A 25,799-nucleotide genomic window follows, 5' to 3' on the forward strand; every position below is an offset into this window, starting at 1 on the left:
ACAGTTAATTTATTAGCATTGCCTAAACAATTGGCCACAACTATTTGTGTGCCCTTGTGTTTCATCCCACGCTTTGATCAAGAATGGAAAGGATGGCATTTTAATTAAAAGTATCAAGTCCTTTAGCCTCAAAGAGTACTGATTCTGTGTAATCCCCTTTATAGTTGCACTAGCTTCTTTGAGGTAGGTCAAAATGATAAGGCAGCATATTTTCCCTTTTCTCAGCAATTTCCTATTTTACGCTTCTAGAAAATCCATGAGGTTGCTTGGTCAGTATTAACAATGTCACTTTTAAGCCCAGAAGCAGAAGAAATGCTGATATTTCATGTGAATTACTTACTAGGGGAAGTAACTGATTTCAAGACCAAGTCTAAAGCTAAATAATAACCTTACCAGATATTTGAGATCAAATATATAAAGCGTATCCTTTTTATTTCACCATCTTGCCATTTTCAGATTTTATTGTTGGGACGTTTTTATACATAATATAAATTAGCGGAATAACATGAGCCAATGCTCAGTGGTCTCCCGATAATTGAATTAAGCAGTATGAAGACTGAAGTGATCTATAGGACAGATAATAGCACAGCCCGGTGTGTGCTTCGATATTTTTTTCTTCCTTGAATGTTAGAGGGCAGCAATTTGTTTTCTCGATTTATCAAGACTTTGAATCCCACTTTGAACCACCCTTATCCCGGCACAACACTGTACTCCCAATTGCCCACTCCAAACATATATAATGGAAGCTTTAAGCCACAGCTCCACCAGTCTTGTATGAAACTCGTTTAATAACTTGCTGATAAAGAACAGTTATTTTGGCCAACAAACCACGTTAGTGGTATCACTGTGCCGTAATTTATAGTGACTGGTTGCCACAGGGATTTCAAAGAAGAAAATATAAGATATTCATCTGAAGCGCATCCAGCTGTCATTGGCAGCCAGGGAGGTGAATCTGTAGCTCGACAAGATAATAAATATACTGGCTATATACACCAGGAAGCCATATTTAACAACACAAATGTCTGTGACCCGTAAATGACCTTTTTAGGTTATCAATCATAATGTTATCCCGTTTTCTCTTCTCAGACTGTAAAGTAGTAATTCCTGGTGTGATTGAGTGCAGTACACTGCCTTTTCATCAGTTTTCAACAGGCCGTTGTAATGAAAGATATACAAGTCCTGTTCAAAAAAATAAAAAATAAAATACATCATCAGCAGTAGGACATCTTGGGTCTGTTTTGTGTTAAACATCTCCAGAACATAGAATGAGAGGCAGCATTGTGCTTGCAGGGAGCAATCAGAAGCACAACCTTAGAGAGAAGACTCCATAATTAGACTTAAGTACTATTTGCACAGCACTAAAAAACAGGGGGTCCTCAGAGTCTGAAGCAGAGGATGTCCAGTAATCTCCCAGACGTGGACTGGTTTTCTTCGAGAAGTCGGTAAATTTTTTAATTAAATTCAAAATGATGGCCAGAGGAGGCGCTTTTGCACGTGATCTGTGAACAATGAACCGGATGTAAAACTTGTGCAAAATAATAACAACATAGCATTTATTTTTCTGTGTACAATTAACTAAGTTTGAAATCTAAATGTTCTGTCCTTTTCCCTAAACAAACAAGATTTACAAAAAAAAATTACGTTAAAAATAAAAAGAAATTTCAAAACTTACCAAGTGCAGTGAAAAGATTGAAGCACTTTGCAGCACAATTTTTATTCTTATTTTTATTCTACATCGAATAAGTGTTTGTTCACATCCAAACATACTTTGAGATGCATCGCTGAAAGCATCCATTTTTATAACTTGTATTTTCACTGTCTTCTACAAAAAGCATTGAGGCGAATAACACGGAAATACTGATATTAATTGTAACATAACACTGACATGGTCGATTCGCACATACAAAAACACATGATGACTGAGTTTGAAATTTTACAGGAGGTCGCGTTGCACTGTAAAACAAGCCCTGGAAAAATTATCTGGGGTAAAACGAAACAGACGATTTGCAGGGGACTAAATTTCACCGATGTCAGTAAAAATTCCAAAGCCAACTGAAAATCTGGTGATTTTTAGTCTTGTGTGAATAGTACCTTAAATTATAAACAGAATACCCCCACTTATCTCTTCATACTTTTACCTCAAACACTACATTCATATGCTGTATTCATTACCACTACCCGCTTTTCCCACAAACCCATCTGACGTATAGTGCTGCCCAGTGTATTGACTGAAAAGAATGCAGTATTGCTGAATACTGGTTTTGGTGATCACTCTTAGGGTGGATTGCATATTGCCCCATTAACCAACAACAGTTTCATTCAATAAATGCAGTTTTCCAAGTGGAATTTTTTTTTTTTTTATTACAGACACAAAGCAAAATGAAAAAATATCCCAGGCTGAAAATGGTTTCACTTTGATTTATGCCACTTATTGTACATATAGCCTTGTCATCATGTTCAGGTGGCAGAGTGGTTAGGAACAGAAGCATGTTTTGGTCAGAATCGCAGATGTGGATGAAAAATACAAGCGACAATACTAGTGAGGATTATAAAATGGGCTGTGCTAGAGCTAGCATAGGAATGGTGGGTATGAAGGAGTTGAAGTAGGATGTTAAGAAATGGGAATAATTTTAGCAGGTTAAAAAGGTAAAAGGTTTGCCAGGGTGTCCTTGCTCACCACGCACCAGTGACCCCTGTAGCCTGGCTACATAAAAAAATAAAAAAATAAAAATGTTCAAAATTCTAAATTGTGCAGTTATTTTACAAAATACCTTAACCTGTTGCTTCTACAGAAAGTGCACTACATTTTGTTGTAGTGCTTTCAGAGGGAAACCGGTTCATCCCCTCACTGATTTTAGAAAACGGATAACAATCTTGATAGGTAGCTATTATCGTTTATCTGCAACAGCCGATAGGACCTCAGATTCATTTCCTTTTATTGGGGATCATGATAAGGTTTACTTTCCCATGCTAAAACTGGTTTGTGAAACTTCTATGGAAGTGGACTGCTCTAAGTGTAGACCATGGCATTTGTCTGGTTAATGGCTGTAAGACAACAATAAGTATTTCACACTTTGCTTTATGTATTTCCTACAGGCTGATCAGCTTATGTTTGCTCTACATTTTGTCCGAGGAATGCATCCAGAGCTCTTTCAAGAGAACGTAAGTTGTGGCAGAAGCAGGAGGAACTACTCCTGTTTTTTATCAAGGTCATTTCAGCCAATCTGAGAACAAACTGCCACAAATCAAACTCAACCATGAATACATACCCTTAACCAAGCAGTTATTCCAAACCGTGTAGCAACACAGTAATACTACAACCCTAAATTAAGCTTGCATCACACAACACAAGTTCAAACATTGCACCTCAAACATAAGGCGCTGCTACTTGATTATTTCATGGTATCCCCGGTTATGGAAATATAGTAACATTTGTATTTGATCATTCCTTAGCACAAGTTCTTACACCAACAACCTTTCAAATGTTATATAGTAAGTTATATTTCCACCAACTTTACACTTGCCTTACTATACTAAATACCAAGGAATGGGTTTCTGCATTAGCTCTGTCCACTGTGAATTTAGAACATGGTAACCTACTTTTTGAAGGTAATGTTAACAGTTTTTTATTTGCTTTTAGGAATGGGATGCATTTACTGGACTGATTGTTGGAGACATGATCAGAAAAAATGTATGTGTAGAATGCACTTCCTTCGTACAGTTCATTTCTAAGAATTAAGCCTAAATAGACTCATTAGTACTAGGCTATTTTCTCTGGTTTAAAATGTCATGTTAAAAGAATGTTTATGCACATGTAGACGTCTAATTTTTTTATTTTTTATTTTATTTAGGATACACAGAAATCCCTGAGAGAGCAGATTCCATCGTGGATTGACCAAGAAAGAATGGGAGCAGTGGCATTATTCAAGGTAATCAATTCAAAGCATGTATTTTGCTTTTCCTATAGTCATTGATTAATAAAAGGTTGCTGAACTAGTGTAATCAAGTGTGAGGGGTTATGTTGTTATTGCAAGTAATAAGATGTTATCAGATTATCACAAAGCACAGATAGTCAAAAGAATCTGATTCCTTACACTTTTTCAATGCTCTTACAGTCTGTATACCAACGGTGAAACAAATGTAGCTAGATGTCCAGTACAAAACATGAATGTATGCTATTCAAAGTTTTATTTAAGTCATTGTGGTCCCTCACATTAAAGTTTAAGATACAATTACTGAAAACTTACTTGTAAATGTATTAAACTTATTTAGAAATATGTTGTATAATGAATAGCTGCAGGATGTAATTTGAGAATCTGGAAAATACAAAAAGCCTTCCTCGTCTCTAAAAGTGACATTCGCATTACATCTCTGTATTCCTTGCGTGCCTTAATGAATGTTTCTTCAAAGCAATAAAAATATTTCTTTCTGCCATCCTGACATTTTTGGCCTGTCGCCAGAGGTTAGTTTGTAGCACTTGCATTCCTTATCTAAAGGTCAACAGCTGTCACATGGCCCTGGAAAGTGTAATGCACTTTTATGAAAAAGGAAAACTTCTACTTTATTTTTTCTGTTTTATTAACAGAGCCCCTAAGGCCAATGAAACCCTTTCACACAATATTGTGTATTTACTGTTAAGAAAACATTAGACTGGTTTAAGTCAGTTAACAAGTGTTAGGGAGATGATTAAAAGTTAATTTACAATGAGCTATTTCTGCACTGGGTATTTGGACACGTATACAAAACAGTTTTAAAGACAATAAAATTACAGTGTGAGTTATTACTTTAATTAAACATAAAATGTGCTGATGTAACTAAAAAAGAATAAATACAAAAAACTAAGTTAGAAAAAACATTATCCCGCCAAATTAAACACAAGTAAATGTCCAGTGAGCAGCATGTAATGTCATAGATTTAAAAGTTCACCCACTAATCCATATGGTTTCAAAATGAATGTTGCTGTACTCTTTACTCCACTAGTAAGCATCTCCAACTGGGCACTGGTCATCAGTGGTACCTGTGGACCTTTATTTGTAGGTGCACAAGTAGCATACTTCTACTTGTGCTGATGGTTGTACCCATCCTATAGGTGGAAAGAACAGTTATTTGGCTATTTTGAGTCCCCAAGCTTATGCATCTTAATTAAAAAGTAACTCATGCATATGTTTAAGTCTATAGTAGTTTCCAAGGATAATATTTCCACCTATATTTTACCTGCATGATTGCTCTGTGAGTCAGATTATTTTATTTATTAATTTATTAGATTACTTTGTGCTTCACACAAGCTTTTTTACATTGTAATACAAGCAACACTGTGGTGTAATTATGCATTATGTTAATATGCATGTGCCCTAGTTGTTTACAGTGGGCTGATTCTCAAAGCAATTAGCTATAAATTGGCATTCGCAAATTTTATTTGTCTTTTCAAAAAGGAAATACTCCCAGTAAGGTTGCCAAACCAAAAATAAACAATTCAAATATTTGATTTAGTAAGTAAGTCTACAAGTTCTGCTAATACTAATTTAGACTTGTTGAAAATGTACTAGTAAATACATAGTTAGCTCATAAATGTTCATTGTTTTCTAGAACACCTTCACATCCTTGTATCAGAGTTTATGTTTGGATGATGCAAGTCTCTGGCTTACTTTCTCTCAAAGTTTTACCTGTGAACAGGACTTCCCACAATCCATTTCTAAGAAAATCACATTGTTCCAACAGGTATGTGAAGCTTTTTAACTGTATGAAACCAATGTAGGTGCCTAAGTTAAAGATGTAAACTTTAAAAAGTAATACCTTATAAAATAATGTTTGAAATCAGAAGGACAGTGGTATTCATTTTCACAAAAACGATTTCAGGGTTCTGTATGGTTTCTTGATAAATCTTTATAACTTTGATGGATGATGGTTTAACTTGGCACAAAAGTTATTCAAAAACCAAAAACAACTGTTCAGTGTTTGCTCACCCTTGACTGTTTTTTTAAAAAATGTATTATTTCTTTTCATAAAAGGTCCTGGTGGTCCAAGCAATCAGACCAGACAGACTTCAAAGTGCCATGGCTGTCTTTGCATCCAGAGCCCTGGGTGAGTTGTTTTGCTAACTCAGAGTCTGTTGGCAGCTGCACAAAGCATTTTATTCTCACCTTACATCTACTGGATTTATACTTTTTTTTTTTATGTGGTGCGTTTGATCCGAGTACTTGGTGTGAACCACATTTTGTTGTTATCTCAGTGTGCTTGTAATTTCCGCTCAGACATACCTCACACTGGGTTGTCTTGTTGTTTCCACAGGGTACCTAGTTGATAGTTAAATCAGATCTTGCTCTGTCTTGGCAAGATGTTGTTTGTTCTTTTGTTTGCAATGTAAGTGTGTGTCTATATTTGGATTACATTTCTTAAAGCTGTAGTATTTGCCTGTCCCTTGTTAACCTTGCACAGCTAACATTTTTACCAGCATACAATTTAACCTGTATTCTTGGAAGTTTATGATGCAGGGGCTGTTTATTATTATTATTATTATTATTATTATTATTATTATTATTATTATTATTATTATTATTTTATGGCAATGAAGACATTTTATTTCTGCTTGTGTTAGTTGGGGATGTGGCTATAGCCAACAACACTGTCTACTGTCTATTTTGAGTTTGTTTGCCATTAGCAGATAACTTTAACCAAACTCTTAAAAAATATAATCTATTGTCATGAGTTTATTGAAAAACAATTGGTAGTATTAACAACACACGCACACAAAAACATAGTTATAACAGTCCTTTGCTCAGTAATACATCTTCACCATAATTGATAAATAGTGCTGATTTATGGAGTGAGCTACTTGTTACAAACAGGACTAAATTAGTAACAAAATAAACAAACAGTGTTTATCTTACTGTTATTGATTTTGTCCTAATGAGTCAGCACTACCCAGGGGGTCCGTCAGACAAGGTCATTGATCAAAGTCTAAATTAACACTATACAGGCATCATAAACTGATGTCCCCAATTAGGAGCAGCAAGTATTGCACCAAAAATTGCAACTGTTTTGCGGGATTAGGCTCTCTTCTTGGTGATCTCAAGTTAGACCACTGGCTACATTTTCATTTTTGCATATATTCTTAGGTAGTAGAGACAAAAGTAGCCTAGAATGTGTTGCTGCTGCTGCCAGGGCAATCCAAGCTCCTACCAGTGAAACAACACATTTTAATATTACCAGTTGTAAATTGTTAAGACCAGTACCATCGAGGATGACAGTACTATGTTCCTGTGTGTGCATCACAAAAATGCATGTGTCATTCAGCAGTGCCAATGTTTCTGTCATGCTTTTTTTGGACAGTTTGTGTTCATTGGCCAGTTGTTTACACTCCTTGTTATGGGTGAATTGTCTTTTTTAATCCTGTGAATCTATAGAAATACACAAAAGGTAATATTTTTTTTGTTTTTAAAATATCATTAGTCATGCTGAAACGCTAGGCTGCTGTTTATTATGAAATATCATGCTGTTCGATGCTAAGATCCGGTAGAATAATGAGGGAACAATTGATTTTGCCATTTGTAAGAAGTGTCTTACAAAAGAGCAGAAAGTAATATTATTTCTTTGAAGTGGGCCACTTTACTGATGTGACCTTACAAAAGTTCACTTGGTACTCAGTTACACAGCAAAATGCAGCATTTCTTTTGTCTGTCAGATGAATAGAATGCTGTTTTCTAATTACAGGTTACATAAAATCATATACAATCACACTGCATAAGATGAAGAAACATACCTATTTTGTCAAACTGCATCAATATATAAGAAGGAGGTTAAAAGAACATGATATGATACTCAAACTGGTCTCCTATCTCCTATGTAGGACTTTATAGCTCCTACGTAGGACTTTGTAGCTGTACCATGATAAGCAGGGTTCCGCCTGAGACCAGAAGGCTTCTGTCAAAGGAAGCAAGGCAAATCATTTCTTTAGTTTGGGGGTTTTTGTTACTAAAAGGGAAAACATGCGCTAACATTGGTTGCAAACTTCTATTCTGTTTTTTGAAAATATGAGATATATCTGAGATGTAGAATATAATATGTGATATTTTCATATGATTACAAGAGGGTTATGATAATACTGTTTTTCTTGATCTAAATAAGGTTAGACATTTTATCTGCCTACATTCGCTGTATCCGTGTTGTATACCATGTGATTTATTTCTACTTGTCTGTTTAAATAAGTCTACAGTAATAAAATACACAAGACATACAATGCTGAAACTTTAAAAACCTTTTACACAACAGGCGCAGTAAAGAGAGCATTTTTTGGCCAGAGGCATTTGGGGCCAAGGAAGCATTTACATTTGTCTGAGAATGAATGACCGCAAACCTGATTTTTGCTGACATAAAGAGTGTTGTTTTAAAATCCATTAAAATTGTATTACATTGATGGTCTTCTCAGCACTACTATTTTTGACTATAAGTCCACCATGTTAGAATAGGTTTACAGCATTTCCAGGATGTAATTGCGATGACACATGTCAATAGCCTGAGTCATGGACTTGAGCTGTGTCCCATTTATGCAAAGTGTCTTTGATTGTTTGTACACTTTTCTTTGTAGCTGTGGCATTTTAATAATTCGTGCACTGTAGAGAGAAAAAAAAAAAAAAAAAAAAAAAAACTTACGTACAAAGTCTTCTTGACAAAGAATATTCTTTCTGAAGTGCAGTTTTACAGAGTCAATGATCCATAGGGGATATTACATCCTGACTGTGAAAAACAACATGTCTATAGTGTCTCTCTTGCATATTTGTAGTCTCTTCTTAAAGGTGTGCCATGGCAGGGCAAAAGCCCTGCTGGTATAAAATGTGTGTGTTTGGGGGGAATATGGGCATGGTAAGGAGGAGGTTAAATTCCTCCCTGTCAAAACATGTGGGAGTGTGGCTGGAACCGTAAATTGAATTAATGATTAACACTAGAACCGCTGGATTTTCGAACTACCTAGAACCGCAGGGTGGGTCATTCTGACCCATACATTTTTAAATGGCTTTGTAATGAAAATGAAAGACATACTATCGGATACAATTTAAAAGTTTTATTCATTAATATCATATCTAACATTTGCATTGCAGAAATACCGTATTTCAATGGAAAATTAGCGCATATACAGCACAACTACAAACAGTGAAAAAAAATAATAAAATACACATTTCAAAAGAAACAGGTGTGTAAACTAGTACATACAAACCTGTAAAACCGATTTTTTTTCTCAAAGTAATATATAAAAAAAGAATATATAATATATGTTTCATATTAGGCACATACGGTGTTATCCTACCTGCCATTTCAGTTTGCTGTGCACATCTGTGCATCTTGCTGTGTTCCAATCAAAATGACTACTTTCAAGATTAAATAATGCCTTCTGATATATTCCCAGTTGCATTTCTGGAACAAAACAAAGGATTGATGTCTCCCAGGTACATTGAGAAATAAAGCAACTAGGCTTTCACTGAGTTGGCATCTTGGCGCAATTGTACAAATCCACAATCATAGCAATCTCTGTCACATAGTCAGTCTACAAACAAAGAAAGGCTTGAAATAAGAGAAAAGAAACATGTTGCTAGGAGAAGGAGGCGTGTCTTGTTTGCTGCATTTACAAAAAATTAGAATATCTTACTTTTATATAAAAAAAACATGTATTGTAAGGCATGGGTCAAATTGACCCACGTGGTGGGTCTAGGTAGAACTGTTTTATAACTTTTTTGTGATTACGGCTATCAAACGCCGTCATGATATTTAATTAATATATTTAAGAAAAGTCAAAAACGGACATACACATATGATTTACAACGGAAGAGTAATTAACATTTTAAATCCAAAATGGGTCAAACTGACCAGCATGGCGGTTCTAGTGTTAATTAGACTCCAGCCACAGATGTATAAAAAAGGGTGACCAGGGGTGTTAAGGAAGAGTTAATGTTGGTCTTAGGTGAAGGTGTGTTGCTGTGCTGTGCTATGCTGTCCTGTCCTGTTTGTGTAGACCTTTTGTTTTGGCCCTTGTGCCGTTTGTTTTGTTAATGTGTTTTGTTTTGTATGTGTAAATAAAGTGTACATTAGCGCTTCACTGCCAACAACATCCTGGCCATGACGCTACCCTTTCACATGTGCCTACCAAGGTTTTAAAATCGATGTCCTTCTATTAGCACTGACAATATGATCAATGTTCTAGCTTCTCTTTGGCTAAAGGGTATTTAAGTTATTTTCTTGTATTTATTACTTCAATTTCGAATCAAAGAACCATAAGACATTCAGTAAACTTTTTTTTAATTTATTTTTTCATCTCCAGCATATCTGTATAAACCAATCTCTGTCTCTCTCAGAATTGGACGTTTACTGTGCATGAAATTCTCAACAGAGATGCCAAACTATAAATGTTTGCAATGTTCTGAAAATGCACATTATTAAAAACTGCATGCTATAAGAATAAACAGACACTGTATAAGCAGACCAGAGGCTCAGATAGTAACATCACTGCCATTTGAAGTACAGAGTCAGCCTTGTGAGTGTGGTTCAAATCACACAAAGTTTTCAATATGTACAGTAAGTGCTGGATTGGCTTTTGTGCTCCTGCGGAGTTGAGGAGAAATGTTGGGGATAGTTCATGTCATTGAGTTCCAGAGCCTACAAGCATCTGTTGCTTAGGTAAAAAAAAACAAAAAAAACAAGAAAAAAAAACAGTAAATGAACAGAATGTATTCTTTCTGAATTTTACCATCTGGTATGCCCTAATGTGTTCACTGCACAAAGTGGGTTTTGCTAAATAGATGTATTAACGCTTAAATGTCAGCTACAGAATCTTGAGATACAGTACTGTTCTACAACATTGTATGCATGCAATTTACAGTATACTAAAAATATTTTTGTATATTAGGATAGATTTCAACTAAAACGAATTACAAAATTTCCAAGACTCAAGTGGTGGTGCTAGGTATTATTCCCTAGGGAAACAAATAAAAATGTGTTTTTTCTTGAATTCTTTCAAGTACTTGGATATTATGTGCACATTTAATCAACTCAACTGCATATTGCATTGTTTGTAAAGAGCATAATTTAAGAAAATTGAGTGCTAGATTCTGCATGGTGTAATTATTGTACATGTAACTAATTTCCTAGATTGGATCACATTTGAGTTGCTGATTAGCTCACCCTTCATTTCTTAGTGTTAGTAATAATTGGAAAGAAAAGGCTATACCATAAGATGGACGTAATAATTAAATATACTCTAAAAGTAATTAACACAGTGTGTTCAATTAAAGGTAACAATTTGTGTTCTTTTATTTGACATAAAATGTGTTTTCCTTTATATTATGGGTCCAATTCAATTCTTTAGTTTGAAAAATAAATGTAAATGTACAGGCAATCAATGATGCGTTAATTGAATCAAAACAATTTTTTTTTTTTTCTCTGTTTAAAAATGCAAAGGCTTTTTTCACAGTTAATTGAATTCAGCCCTAAATCAGGCTTCACTTTTGTTTCTTAGATGCTGAATATAAATCAGATGTTCTTTCAGACTGACTGTATTAAACAAGCATGTTTTAAAGAAAAGGGAAATTGCCTGCTAAAATACATTATTTTATTTTATATGTTGTCCATCTGCATTAGGCATTATCATTTTCCTTTTTTCATGTTTACCATTAAAGTTCAATCATATGCAATGCAGTTGGATTGCTTTTTCTGTAATTGACTATTGATTTATCATGCAGCAAAGACAGCCTCTGTGTTGATGCTGGAATATGCAGCTCTGCGCTCTAATTGAGAACTGCTTTTTCTGGCGGAACAAAAGTTTTATATCCTACTGTTCTTCCACTTAAAAAGTTCAGAGCGCTTTTTCAATTTATTTTATTTTTTCTTTGTTCATGTTATATTACCAGAAAGTATCACAAGATGTAGAGCGACTATGCCAGTTCAGTGCTATAAGGCACAGAACGAGTTATAGAAGATCCTTTAGGTTCTTCTTATTCAGATAACAGATCTAAAAATGTAGGAACAAGGTTGCCAAGAAAATCACACCGATACAGACTTTTGTTTCTTGCAAACTCCAGTAGCAACACATGGTTTAAAATGGTACTGATGTAATAAGACAATAATTCCATTCACCTGTTAACAGGTAGCAAGATTTCAAGCAATTAAACAAGGTTCACATTAATGAGGTCATGTATTAAAGTGCAAATGCAACAACGCTGCTACCCAGCAATAAAGTGGAGATACGCATTCAAAGACACAGTAAAACTGTCATAATAAAAACACCACCACAGTACAAAAGTGCAAATACCCACACACACACAGTGTCCGTGCAGGGGAGGGAACACACAGAGAGAGCGAGAGAGAAACCAGCATCACAATATAGCCTGCTCTGTACACTTCTTGAACTACCAAACAGGCTAAACACAGTCATTATTCAACACCGGCATACAATCAGCCCAATACTTATTGTCAGGATGCTCCATTTACTGGTCCTTTTCCGTCTCTCTCACTCATCGTTCCACGCTTCAAACACTGTGTTCCCACTCCTGCACAGACATACAAACCCCAGGATGGCCATCCCATTTGTAAAAACATGTGCTTTTTATATTCAGGTGTGTAAGTTGATCAATAATTCAATTACTAGGTGCTCAACAGGGCAAACATAGGGAAGCGGGTAGAGAAGCCAACATAACGTGATACAAATCAGTTATAAAGTGTCAGACAACAAAGTGTGCACAAATCAATAAAATAATTTTATAAAAATAATAACATACAAGTGTAAAATAAATTTGAACAGGGCATTCTTGACCCTGTTACATATTTATTACCCTTGTTGTTTATTTCTGAAATTTGTATCCTGTTGATTAATTCCAGAGTTATCCAGCAAATTGGTACGAGACTATGCTATAATTAACGTATTAGCCACGATCTGTAGGTATATGGCTTAATCACTGAAAGGCTGCTGGAAATTTTAAATAGTTAATTTGTGATGCATGCGTTTGAGAAGAACATTAAATAGATTATTTACAGCATATGCAGCCAAAATCCAGGTTGGCTTCTGCATAATTGAATTACTAAACTATTTGGATGTTGTCAACAAAGTGCTTGAATTCTACCCTATTATATTATGTTATGACTTCACAGAAAATAATTTTCTCCAGTGTTAAGTTTAAAAAATACCCCAGGATGTTACTTTAAAGGCTCATGTGTGCACCTTAATGCTGGTAGCCTACTTGTTTACAGTTACAGATATACAGTAACTATAAAACAGAGTGACCAATTACCAGCAACAGAATCCCTAAAGTAGTAAGCAGACATGCCGATTTGGATGAAGAACAATTAAATTAACAGGAAGATAGCAAAACAGAAAAATATTTTAAAAATAAATAAATAATCGCTCTCTTTCAGGACTGGCTGAAACAAAAAACGAATTGTCTCAAACAAACTGGGGAATCTGTCAATATACGCACTCACCCTGACTTTCACTCAAATAGTCTTTTTAGCGGTTTGTAAACTCTGCAGAAAAACACAAAACGACACTGCACATTATCCACCCCTTTCTGACACAGACCTTAAATTATTGAAATCCGAGATGGCATTGAATTTTTTTTTACCCACTCCCCCTCCGTTCTGCTCAAACAGCATCTTGCACCTAGATGAAGAAAAAAAAAAAATTCTGTGCCATCTCAACTCCGCCTCCTGGTGAATCTTTTCAATGGCAATGTACAATTCAACACATCAAAAATAAACATTTACTTACTTTTGTATGTTTCAAATAAATTAATTTACTGAGCCTAACTGAGTGTGTAGCTCATTTTTTGCCCTAAACATGATTTATGCTTTTTTTTTTTTTATTTACGTCGAATATACAGACTTCTCGTGGGTTGGAGGCACTCGACTTTATTGCATGCTGCACAACGCCCCGAGGAGTCCGTATATTCGACGTATACGGACACCCTGACGGCCCTTATTATTAGATAGATAGATAGATAGATAGATAGATTAGAGCCCTGGAACTACCTGGTCATCGGTATGTCTGTTTGAACTGAAAAGGTTCGACAGCCCTGCACTACATAGCACTGGGGAATTGACAGTTCCATCCCAGAGAGGAGAGTGCCTTCTGCCCTACACTTCTCTTTTTGCAAAACCTGTCTTTCCCTAAAAGTTGCACAGTTAAAAGTTCTGTCATGGCTCACTCCTGCTTAGTGTATGAAGTCTGACATAATCAACAGTCACAGGTGTTACAGCTGCAGGCAAGTTTAGTTCTGGTGAACAATGTAACAGAAAGCTAAGTGGTTCTATGTTTTTCCAGCTGAAATGCTGTAAGAATTGCTGGAAAGATGTTACATTGACATTAATCTCCTGAAGTCAAAACTACAACCCCCCCCCCCCCCCCCGGTAGTTTTTATGCACTGCATATAGTTCTCTTTTTCTTTTTCTTTTTTGGTACTTTTTTTTTTATATATTCAGGATTTGAAAAAGCCTTGAATCTGTTTCTGAACCCTGTTTTTATGTTTTTGAAGTTCAAGTCTTGGTTTAAAGTCTCCCTGGCACGTTTTGTAATTGACAAAATATTTTAAAAAGTAAACAAAAGAGATACCTAGCACTTCTCTGAGGACATTCAGTAACAGGTGGTATTTAAATCATTCACAGAATGCGCTTTAAATTCTGCTTTTCTTATTGTTGCTATGGGAACACAGGGAAAAGGTCACTGCAGGCAATTGTTTAGCCAGTACCTGAGCTGAAGTCTTCATTCGCGACTTGAATATGAATGACAGCCTTTTGTGCCGTGTTTTCTCTCCAGTGGAAAACCGTTTCTATTCTGGCAGTCATACAACTTTTCATTAAAAAGCCAGAGTAACTGCAGTTCTGTTTCTTTGTGGAGTATACCCCCAGTGCTTGTCAGATGTCTGATATGACCTTCTTTATATAATCATTCGTAGAAGGTTTGCAGCAGAGTTTTTACAAATAGGTGATTTATATTTATTTTAAAGTTTTAAATCCTTATAGAGATCCTGGTAAGGAGGATATTTTCACTATTACAGCATTTATAAGGCATGGATCTACATGAATGTTGTACAGAAATCCAATCTTCAATTATTGTCATGTTATACAGAAAGAAATATCTTAGAGACATTACATTTCTCTTTATTGTGCATTACTATTTCATGGATGTGTCAGTTTCATTAGGAAATAAAGTACAGCATTCACACGAGATTGGTGCCTGACTAGTCGGAAAGTCTATATTCTTCTACCTGAAAATGAAAACCCATAGTGAGACATGACCCAGAAGAGAACTGCTAATCTGTCTCTGAGCATTAAGAAACGACTGGTGACTGATAGGGGACGATTACAGCTGCAGACCACAGTGGCAGCTAAAAGAAGTCTGTCTATACATGCATTAATCACAATATTAAGCTACATTCACCTGAACAGTCCACAGGGAGCATTCCTTATAAAGTGTCCACACTTCATGTTGTAAGTTGTCTGTTTTCTGTATAGCAACAACAATTTTGAACATAGTTACACAAATAACTAAAGTTATCAAGGTAAAGATTATCAGCTACATGGCTACCCTGTCGCTCATTCCACCTCGGCGCCCCCTTAAAGGGGCCTGAGAACCGGTGACAGGGGACCCGGGCTGCAGGCAGAGGTGAGAGCCTCTGCGACAGTGTAGCGACGTCTGGTCAACCAAGGGGAGCGGAACATGGGGTCTGGGTGAATGACCGAAAGATTTTTGTTTTTTGCTGTCTGCCATGCTTTGTACTCTATATCTGGAATGTTCACCCAACATTTGCGAGTCAAATTGCATTGTGGGGGAAATGGGAGCCATGACCTTACCGTGTTAAAACTGATTCCACACTACAACAGGTCTCGTTATAACGGGGTAGCGCTGTATATAGACACAAAACCCACTCACCACGTGCATGGCTTCTGCCCTGCCACATGTACGCATTGATTATACTACATGCTTGAGTAACATGCATGATTTCTAATGTACTTGACGTAATCAGATTCGAATAAGTTGCTCTTATTGAAATGCAGATATTTTACGCAGGGATCCCTTTTTTAATGGTGGTTTGTCTCATTGAATCTTAAATAAAGCAGCACAAGAGACAGTAATTAAGCAGAGAAGGGTTTGCAATTTACAATAGATTAGAAACTGGTTTTGTATTGCATCAGTGAAAATATATGGCTGCATGGTTAATTGGCCTTAAAATCTTAGCTGGATTCTGTTCCCTTTATTGTTTGAACAGGAATGAGAGAGCTTTCTCCATCACCTTTGAATCTGAAGAGGCTGTATAAGGAAACCCTAGAAATTGAGCCAATCCTGATTATTATTTCTCCTGGTGCTGATCCTTCCCTAGAGTTGTTGGAACTTGCTAGTGAGGTGATTGGCAAAGAGTACTACCATGAGGTAAGCACTAATCATAAAATGGTCAGTATTGCTTGCATAGTGAAGACTGGTGAAAAACACTTTTATATATCCTCAAATTGTATTACTGTGTTATTGTTTTCCTTATCCTTGTGATGTTTGCAATCACTTTGACTGGCCTGAGAGTTCTACTGCTCCAATAGAGGTTTGTACTGAGTATCTGGATTCCACTGCTGCTGTTGAATTTCATCAGAGGGGATTGCTTTAAAATATTAAACAAAACTTTGAGCAGTCAAACATGAAAAAAACACACACAATAATGTTCTTTATGAATACTAAATTAGAGGAAATATAAGCATTATTACAGTATACAGTGGAATAAACTTGTATCATATGAGATAAAAAAGACATAACCTTAAATCAAAGGTTTCATGAAAGTTAGCTAATAAAATAAACAAATAATGGTAAAAACTAACTAATTTAAAGGCCTTTTACAGCTATGGGTAAGCTACTAAATAGACTTCTAAAAGATAAAATTCTGAAGTAATGCAATCTCAAAAATTACAGTTGCAGGGTGTGCAACTATAATTTCATTGAGGATTTTTTTTTTTTCAGAGGCTTATATAAAGTATATATTCCATTAGAAAATGGTTTCCTAAAGAAGCCGACAAAAACCCTTGAATGATGTTTCTTTTGATTTATTTTCTTCCTTTTTCAGGTGGCTATGGGCCAGGGCCAGGCTGACATCGCCATCCAGACTCTTAAGGAATGTGCACGCAATGGGGAATGGCTTTGTTTGAAAAATCTGCATCTGGTTACAGCTTGGCTTCCAGTTTTAGAAAAGGTGAGAGCTTCACTGTATTGTTCACACTGGTTTTATCCAGTTTGGAGGCCCAAGGAAAACCTTTAACAAATGTGCTTCATCACAACAGTTAAAATTGTGGGAATGAGAGAGAGAGAGAGCAGATGAATTAATCTCGTGGGAAGCATAAATTAATATGTGTGTGTATCTATATATATATGTGTGTGTGTGTGTGTGTGTGTGTGTGTGTGTGTGTGTGTGTGTGTATATATAATTTGAAAAAATATCAACTCAAAAGTTACTTTCTACATTCCACAAAAAAATGTGTCCTTCAGTTAACCTTGCACAATATTTATTTTGTATTTATTTTCTTTAAAAATAATTTGTTTCTATCATAGCAGTTTTAAAAATAGTGCAAATATGTTGGAAGTGCATAGACTTGACATTTAGAATGTAATTACCGTAAAAAACAGTGTATAAGTCACACCAGTGTATAAGTGCCCCTCCTTTTCAGGACCCCCTAAAATACCTAGAAAATAGACTTATACAAAGTTTTTTTTTACAGTATATACACTAACCTCCAAAAATATGTGAAAAGGCATCCGAAATTACAAACAACACAGATTTTGGTAGGTTTTCTGATGTTGCCATAGTTGCTTGGTTAGGATAAGGTTAGAGATTTGGTGTGATCATGGTGAAAGCTTTCCTTTATTTTCAAGGAACCACTCGCCTACAGAGCTTGCAATTTAAGAAGGTGCATTATATCGCATGTGGCACATTATCTTAAAACTCAAAGTTCCTGCAGTCATGTGTCCCTTTATTGTAAGTTTTGGTCTAAGCCCATACCAACAGAAGGAAGCCCCATACTATGATTGAAACACCAGCGACTTTTGTCTGATATTTAATAGCGTGTACCGTAATTCATCACTCCAAATAGCTGATTGCCATTTCTACAGCGTCCACTTACTTTTAAATGTATTCCCAGACAGTGATGTCCTTTCAGCTTCATGAAACATTTTTTGTGATATCCAAGAGGCTAGACAGTTATGACACTTCGTGGAGTAATATTTGAGAAGCATCTTCTGTAGTTGGCTTCTGTTTATAACAGGGACTTGGCATGTTGTTTTCTTTTGCAGCTTAATGAATAGACTTCCCAATAATGTGGCCCCCAATTATCATTCCACAAACTAGTTGGTGCCGGACCCGATGATGATACAGAGGTTTCCAGTGGCTGCTACACTTTTTTTTGACATCTGTCTTGTGCACATACCGTAAAAATCGTTTTATGGGTTGCATTGGTGTAAAAGCCGCGGCTGCCACATCATTTCCCTTCCAGGTCGATGAATTAATGTACCGTAGCTCCGCCCCTTTTCTAAATGACCGACTTCCTTTTCACCCTAGGAACGAAATGTCAGGCCAAGCAGTTTAGGGTTCCCGTTACTTAGCGCCCTCACAGGTTGGGAGGGAGATTTACCACCAAGAATTATTGTCTTTCTGTCACACAAATAAAAACAGAAATTTTTCTTACTTTTAAAATTAAAATGTAGAGTACCATATTGGTTTTGCCTTATGGGGCTCTTATATGATGTCTGAGCTGTGAATTTGATAACAAAGCAAACAGTCGTATTGAAATCAGGTTAATTTTAGCGTTCTAAGGATTCAGTTGTGGCCTGCTGTATATGGGAGTACAGCTTTAATACTTTAATTCTAAAAGTGAAACAATTTTTAAAAAGTGTTCCAAAATACCGCTATACTGTAATTTCTAAATTATTGACTACATTTTCCTGTTTCTGCCAATTCTCTACTCTGTTTACTCTTAAGAAATAGATGTTTTTTATTACCATACACGCAGTTACTTTAATGATACATGATACTACATTTGTTTAATTTACTTTGGCTGCTGAAATATTAGTTTGGGCCTGGCAAGTGTCACAATGTGGGTATTTGACATGAAAAAGTTCTGCAAAAGCTTCATTTTTTTAATCTCACAGGGCAGATAGGATTCAGGTGTCTCATGCATTTGATATTTCCCTGCTTCTTTACAGCCAGCAGAAAGTTATGATAACTGATTAGCAGGGTGAGAAGTGTTTGTGTCTAAAGTTAAATTGCTTTATCGCTTCATCCAGTGTAAACTGTGTGCCTTTAGGCACCGGAAGACTTAGACTTATGTTCTAGACTGCTTCCGTACAAGAGGTGAAAAGGTTCAACTAACTGGTGGTCCGTTTTTTTATTAAGCATGACTTGTTGCTGAGTTAGAGCTGGCATTATCAAGCAGTGGTCAGTGGAACAAACAGCTACTGCAGGCTGTCTCATACACATAGGGGTCACTCAGGACGAAAAACAAGGGTCACCTCAGAACAAGCAGGGTGACTCTGTGAGGAAACCTGATAAAACCAATACATAAAAAAGACATATAAATAACAAGCCAGTCTGAAGATGATGGAGTAATCAGATGAGAATGAAAAAAAAAAAACCTTCCCATTATTTTTGCAGACATCAATCTCTCTGGGGATCTGTTACAGTTCAAAACAATATTTAGTCCTTGGAAACATGGAAAATATGATGACTTGGGAGATGTATCATTTTAATTATGAGGTTTTAAAATATGGCACAGGTCTCAGGTCCCAAATCATCTGAACATTTAAAACCCCTTAAGGGGTGACTTTAAGTACATGTGACATTTTTACCAGTGGGAGTGTACTTCACAGCAACAGCTAAGTGTTTTACAGAGCCTCGTATTGCAAGTCATTTTATTAATATATTGTCAGGACACTATACATATTCATATCCACTGAACTGACTTTAAACAGGAAGATGCGGCTTTTATATATTACAGAATACGTCCAGGATGACGTTGCCTAACAGTCATATGAAGACAGCCCAAACTGAACTAGACATGCCAAGTGTTTTTTAAGTTTAATCAAACCACAATATGTATCACATTTGGAATGCTTGTTATTCCCTCAAAAGGTGGCAAGGGTATATTGTAGTGACACCTGTATGTACCATAAAAACAATAGTATGTAATAGCTGGCTTGCAGTCCATAAACCAGTTACACAATTTAGAGGATTTGAAATAACAAACTAAAGTAAACAAACATTTTGATGCTGAATATCTCAGTAATGATCATAGCAGAATTTGCATCTTTGTGACAAAAGATATTAAGAAAAGATCTAATGCTTTCCATGAGTCACCCTGTTTATCCCACTAGTGAGAGAGCGCACATAATGTATGTGGGCCTGCAGGCTCAAATCAGTAATAAAAGGAATATGTATGAATTGAAGGGTTTATTCAGTAACATTTTTTTTACAAGGCATTAACAAAGAATCCATGTAAGGGGAGACGCAGAACTTACTGTATAGCTTATTTTGACAAGACTCTCTTGGCATGAAGTTATCAATGAGAGTAAAATAGATTTGCCTGTGTGACAGATACAGTGCTTGGATATTTCTGCCTTTCTTTATATGCTTGTTTTATACTGTTGTTGGCCCAGTAATATGAATTATCCAGCCTGGATGCCTAATGCTTTAGAGCAATTCTGACAGGTAATAAAAATAGTTGATTCCTGGGCCATGTAGCTGTAATTATTTTGCTACAGTATATTAATCTCAAAACTATAGACCAGACTGCATGTAGTTCACACTGAAGGATGTGATCCAGACCAAAGAAGGGCAAATGGGTTCATTCAAGATGGAATCATTGTCTGCATACTTCTGACCACTGTAATTCTATAGTTTTTGGGGACAAATTACAAATGGACTAGTTATGTTATAATTATTTTATTTATTTATTTATTGCTGGATTTTTATGTTTTGTTTTTACAACACTGCACAAGTGATCATCCATCTGACAGGTTTAACTACCACTGTGGATTTGTATAGCTTGGTTTAAATACAAGAGAATAAATGGTTTGGATTGAAAGTAATACATTATTATAAATACATTAAAACATTCAGTGCTCCACTAGCTTTTGATAATGTTGTGCTTAAAACAATAAAACCATGTCATCATCTTTCTTATTGAATGCACTGGTTATATTAACTGGTAAATGCTGATAAGCAACATTCCTTTCTTGAAAGGTAGAATACAAATGAGCCAAGAAATTAGAGGCAGTTTAACATCATGGCCTTTGTTTTGGTTTGATGCCTGTTTCTTAATCCCAACTTGTCATTTAATGTATGTAAATATAGTTTAATTCACAATTATTCACACTAAATGTGTTGTGTGTTTTTTTTTTTTTTTTTAGGAGTTAAATTCACTTCAGCCTAAATCTAACTTCCGCCTTTGGCTCACTGCAGAAGTTCACCCGAAATTCACGCCAATACTCCTTCAGTCAAGTCTAAAGATTACATATGAGGTAATAATGTACAGTTCAAGGTTTATGTATATATACAAAATACCAAGGGTATAGTAACAACTATTTGGTTCTTGTTGGGGTGGTTTAAATGTATTGTTAAACAGCAATGTACAGTATTAGTGGCATTCTGAAAAGATAAAGACACACTTTAATCATTGTATATCATAAATTCACAGTTTGCAACTCAATTGCTCTAATTAGTGGAGAGGAGATACAAGCATGGATTAGTGACAGCAGCAGGGATTTGTTTCCCACTCAAAATTATGCCTGAATTTTTATCTGATCTAGTCAAAGATAGAAGCAAAAGCATGCTATAAATTAGATTCAGGGAAACATTCAAATCACTTTTTTTTTTTTGTTTTTGTTCCAAGGCGCCTCCAGGTCTGAAAAAGAACCTGATGAGGACGTATGAATCCTGGACCCCTGAACAGATTAGTCACACGGGTCTCTTGCCTCGAGCTCAGTCCCTTTTTTGCTTGGCGTGGTTCCATGCTGTGTGTCAGGAGCGAAGGAATTACATCCCTCAAGTACGTATTATTTTTCCAATAAAATCATCTAAATAAAAAACAAGGAAGGTTTTAATCAACTTGTATTATGGTTTTTAAAAAGGATTCTGGGTAATGAAGACAGACTGGGCATCCAACAAATGGTGGTGGGTCCAAATACTGCTGTTGTTTAACAGTGTGTGTCTTTGTGTATTTTAGTCTTTAACAGTAAGAAAAATTCCAGGTTTGGTCTTGTTTAAATATAGATCACCCATGTTTAGATCAATTGAATATACTCCCTTTTACCTGACTTTATACCTTACACCCTGTTCACAGTTTTAAAAACAATATTAAAACTCTCCCACTGGTAGCCAAGTTTACCTGGAGGCTATCTTGCAACCATTGGTTGATAAACAGTGTTTTAATCTTAAAGGAAAAAACAGGCTGCCCTGCTTATAATAAAATCATGTTCTCTCATGTTATGTGCAACCTATATTTCAGCTGTTTTTATACTTGCATTTCATTTGTATCTATTGTTGTAAATCTTTCATTTTCCTTTCCCTCCGTTTGCTAGATGCAGGACAGTTAAGTTGTTGCAGCTTTATCCACACAGCAATTAATTTGCTGTATGTGAAATGCGCATCAGCATTTTCAGCAGCAATAATATTTATTACCTCTGGTTCTTCCCTCTCATCATTTCCTTGTCCAAACATATATATGGATACATGATTTAATTACCATATCCAGCTTTACTAGAATGAGCTGTGTTGAGCCGTGAAGCTCTAGCTCCTGCCATACACTGCAGTGTAGAACAGCAGGTTTTACCAGGGATCCATCATCATCATAATGCAGCCAGTAAGAGTCTTTTATAACTAGTTAAATTGGGAAAGTGGAGTCACTGCATTGGCTGTTTGTTTACAACTTTCGACCTAGCGACGCAAAAACAGAAGCAACTATTTTGACCAGAGTCTTCATTATCCTATAACATTTAAAATATAACAAATATTGTACATGTTAGTACATCTGGCTGATAGAAAACTTGCTGGGGTTGACTATAGTGCATCTTTCACAGAGATGTTGTCGGGATGACTTTTAAGAGCTGCTGTTCTGTACTGCCAAAGATGTTTCTCTAGTCAGCACATTTCCATGGCTATTTCTGTTGAAACCAGTCATTTATGGAATATTTAGGGTACCACTGAAGTGAGATGAATTGTTTATTAAAAGCCTTAGCATATTTTTAAAGAAGAGACCATTATCTGTTCAGGGATACCAAGATATTTAGTCAGCAAGTAGTCGGAGTGAAGTTATTCGGCAACAAACTCCCCATCCCCAGTTGTACTGCTTTCCTAGAAAAAGGAGAACATTTTGTGGTACCATTCTACTTGTGAGATGTCTTGCTCATTATTGTTCAAGATTGCAAATCTTGAACAATAATGATTGAAAACCAAAAATGTATCTCAGGAACTAAAGGGAACAGGGGCAATATAAATGTTATGGGCATTCTGTGAACACACTGGCTGTAGGGGTGACGTCAGACACGGAAGAGCACACAGTAATACGAGGTGATATGGTGAATCTGCTACTTGCATGTTTTATTGCAAAATAAACAGAGTGAAACAAAACACAAAAACACTTTGTAAAACAAAACGACATAATGGCCAAAACAGACAGATAGCAAACAATAACAAGTATTGTGCTGGTTTAAAAGCCAGCATGCTTAGCAATTGTTAATTCCTTTTCTTATTAAATTATCTCTTCTCCACACCCATTCGCCACTCACGAACACACAACCCCAAGTGAGTGCTTTATGCATCTATATATACAATTGTGCCTGGATTCAATTATTAATTAATTGTCTGTGCACTCCCCGTGCTCCCATTTTAATACACATTTTATCTGCATGTGAAGGGATTGCAATCCTTGTGCCTAAATACAACTATATATTTTAAGCTCCACAGCCCCATTATATCCTATGCACCAATATATATACACCAACAATAACACACTACATACAACATAAAACACAATCTACACACAGGGGCGGGTCACCCCGCCACACATCTACACTGACTTTTGTGTGATTCTGATGAGGTGATGTTTTCACCATATCTTGTTTTCACATAGAACTGACCCAATTTATATACCTGTTTGAATTCTGTAATCCCAGAAAGAAGTATATAGCGGAAAACCTGCTTTTTCTGCCAGCACAAATGAACAATCAGCATCCTCATTTAATCGGCCCTGAACTGGCTTATTATAGTTATGTACATTATTATAGGGTTTGCTGGACAGTACAATAAGCTTAACCTTTAAATGTGTTTTGTTTTTTCCTAAAACGTGAATTGGTAAAAACAGAATAAGTAGCTAGAATAATCTGCTTCATGTCATGTGTTTTATGTATTTTCAAAACAAATGTACTGCTTTGAGAATCAGATTGTTATCAAATCACTTGAAGATCAAATAAGTTTCACTGACTGTTTTTACAAACACTGTTTTTTTTTCCCAGAAGGGAAGGTTTCAACACTCTCTTTCAGACTATTTGAGAATGTCTTAACAAAGTGTGCAGATGTGCCATTCAAAATTGCAATTATTTTCAACTTTCACCATAGACTGATAAAAAATGCCACATGCAACCCAGGGGCCTAGATTAAATTAAATGTAAATGTTCCAGCCCTTAGGGATGTATTTTCATCTACAAAGGCAAATATAAGGCTTGCATAGTATGCATGTATTATTCAGACAATGGGATATCTTGTTTGTTAAAGATTGCTAATAAAGGAAGATCCAAGCCCACAATGATGCTGTTCTAGTTACCACCAGTGCCTTTCATACAGTAGGGCTAGCTTTGTTATGAATCACACACATATTATAATCAGGTCTTTTTTGCAACCTGCTTGTTCTGCATCTGTTACTTTGTTTTAAACATTTATAGTGTAAGAGATATGTATTGTACATAATGGAACCCATCAGTGTGGTATTGTGGGTACATTCTATGGCTAATTTGCAAGGCTTATACCATTGATAGCTTCATTTCAACCTTATGATTTTCAGCAGATAAACTCAATAATTGTGTCACTGTGCCAAACACGATAATTAGCCAGAATATGCTATATATCCTGATCCTTTGTAAGGTTGGAACTGCTTTAAAGTGTTTTAATGTTAAATTAACCTAAAGGTCATTACAATTGAATTTCAAGAAAGGGATCTGCAACTGATTAATCATAACGTGCCAAACTATACAGGAGCAGTGTAGGATTCATTTATAATTCATTATTATACCTATTTTATAATATATTTTCACATAGCACATTGTGTACTTGCATTTGTCACCCAGGTCAACCCTACTTTATTGCGTACCTGACCCACATGACACTGGGTCCTGACCCGGGGAGGTTCCACCCCGGGTAGACCATGCCAGTGTAAAAGTGGCTAAAGAGAGGTAAATGGTAAACTTGTTTAGCCATAACCAGGACACACAGCCAACTCTACCAGCAAAGTAGCTGAACTGCTATTTAACCTGTTTGATAGCATTGTTTGTTTGTTGTTATTACAGGGTTGGACCAAGTTCTATGAGTTTTCTTTGTCAGATCTTCGTGCAGGATTTGAAATCATTGATAGACGTTTTGAAGGTAAGTGCAGTATAAAAATCCTTACATTTTCATTTTTTTATTCATTTTTTACCTCTCAATTCTTTGTATGTGTGTTCTCTAACATGCACTGTTGTTTTTACTTTGTTCATTACTTACCAGGCTTGCTAACCACAGTAGGCTCTTGCTTCCCTTGCATAACAT

General features: G+C 35.9%; 1 protein-coding gene across 1 annotated transcript in view; it reads left to right on the forward strand.

Annotated features, from left to right (window-relative positions):
• Positions 1–25,799, forward strand: part of LOC117406278 (cytoplasmic dynein 2 heavy chain 1-like) — a 149,648-nt gene that overhangs the window by 67,749 nt on the left and 56,100 nt on the right. Inside the window, exons 73-82 of the mRNA XM_059031142.1 lie at positions 3,097–3,162; positions 3,641–3,691; positions 3,852–3,929; positions 5,587–5,718; positions 6,009–6,081; positions 16,245–16,405; positions 17,082–17,207; positions 21,413–21,523; positions 21,895–22,050; positions 25,562–25,637. Coding sequence (XP_058887125.1) covers positions 3,097–3,162; positions 3,641–3,691; positions 3,852–3,929; positions 5,587–5,718; positions 6,009–6,081; positions 16,245–16,405; positions 17,082–17,207; positions 21,413–21,523; positions 21,895–22,050; positions 25,562–25,637 — 1,030 coding nt within the window. The remainder of the gene's footprint in view (positions 1–3,096; positions 3,163–3,640; positions 3,692–3,851; positions 3,930–5,586; positions 5,719–6,008; positions 6,082–16,244; positions 16,406–17,081; positions 17,208–21,412; positions 21,524–21,894; positions 22,051–25,561; positions 25,638–25,799) is intronic.

The sequence above is a fragment of the Acipenser ruthenus genome, chromosome 9 (assembly GCF_902713425.1).
Source record: "Acipenser ruthenus chromosome 9, fAciRut3.2 maternal haplotype, whole genome shotgun sequence".
NCBI classification, from domain to species: domain Eukaryota; kingdom Metazoa; phylum Chordata; class Actinopteri; order Acipenseriformes; family Acipenseridae; genus Acipenser; species Acipenser ruthenus.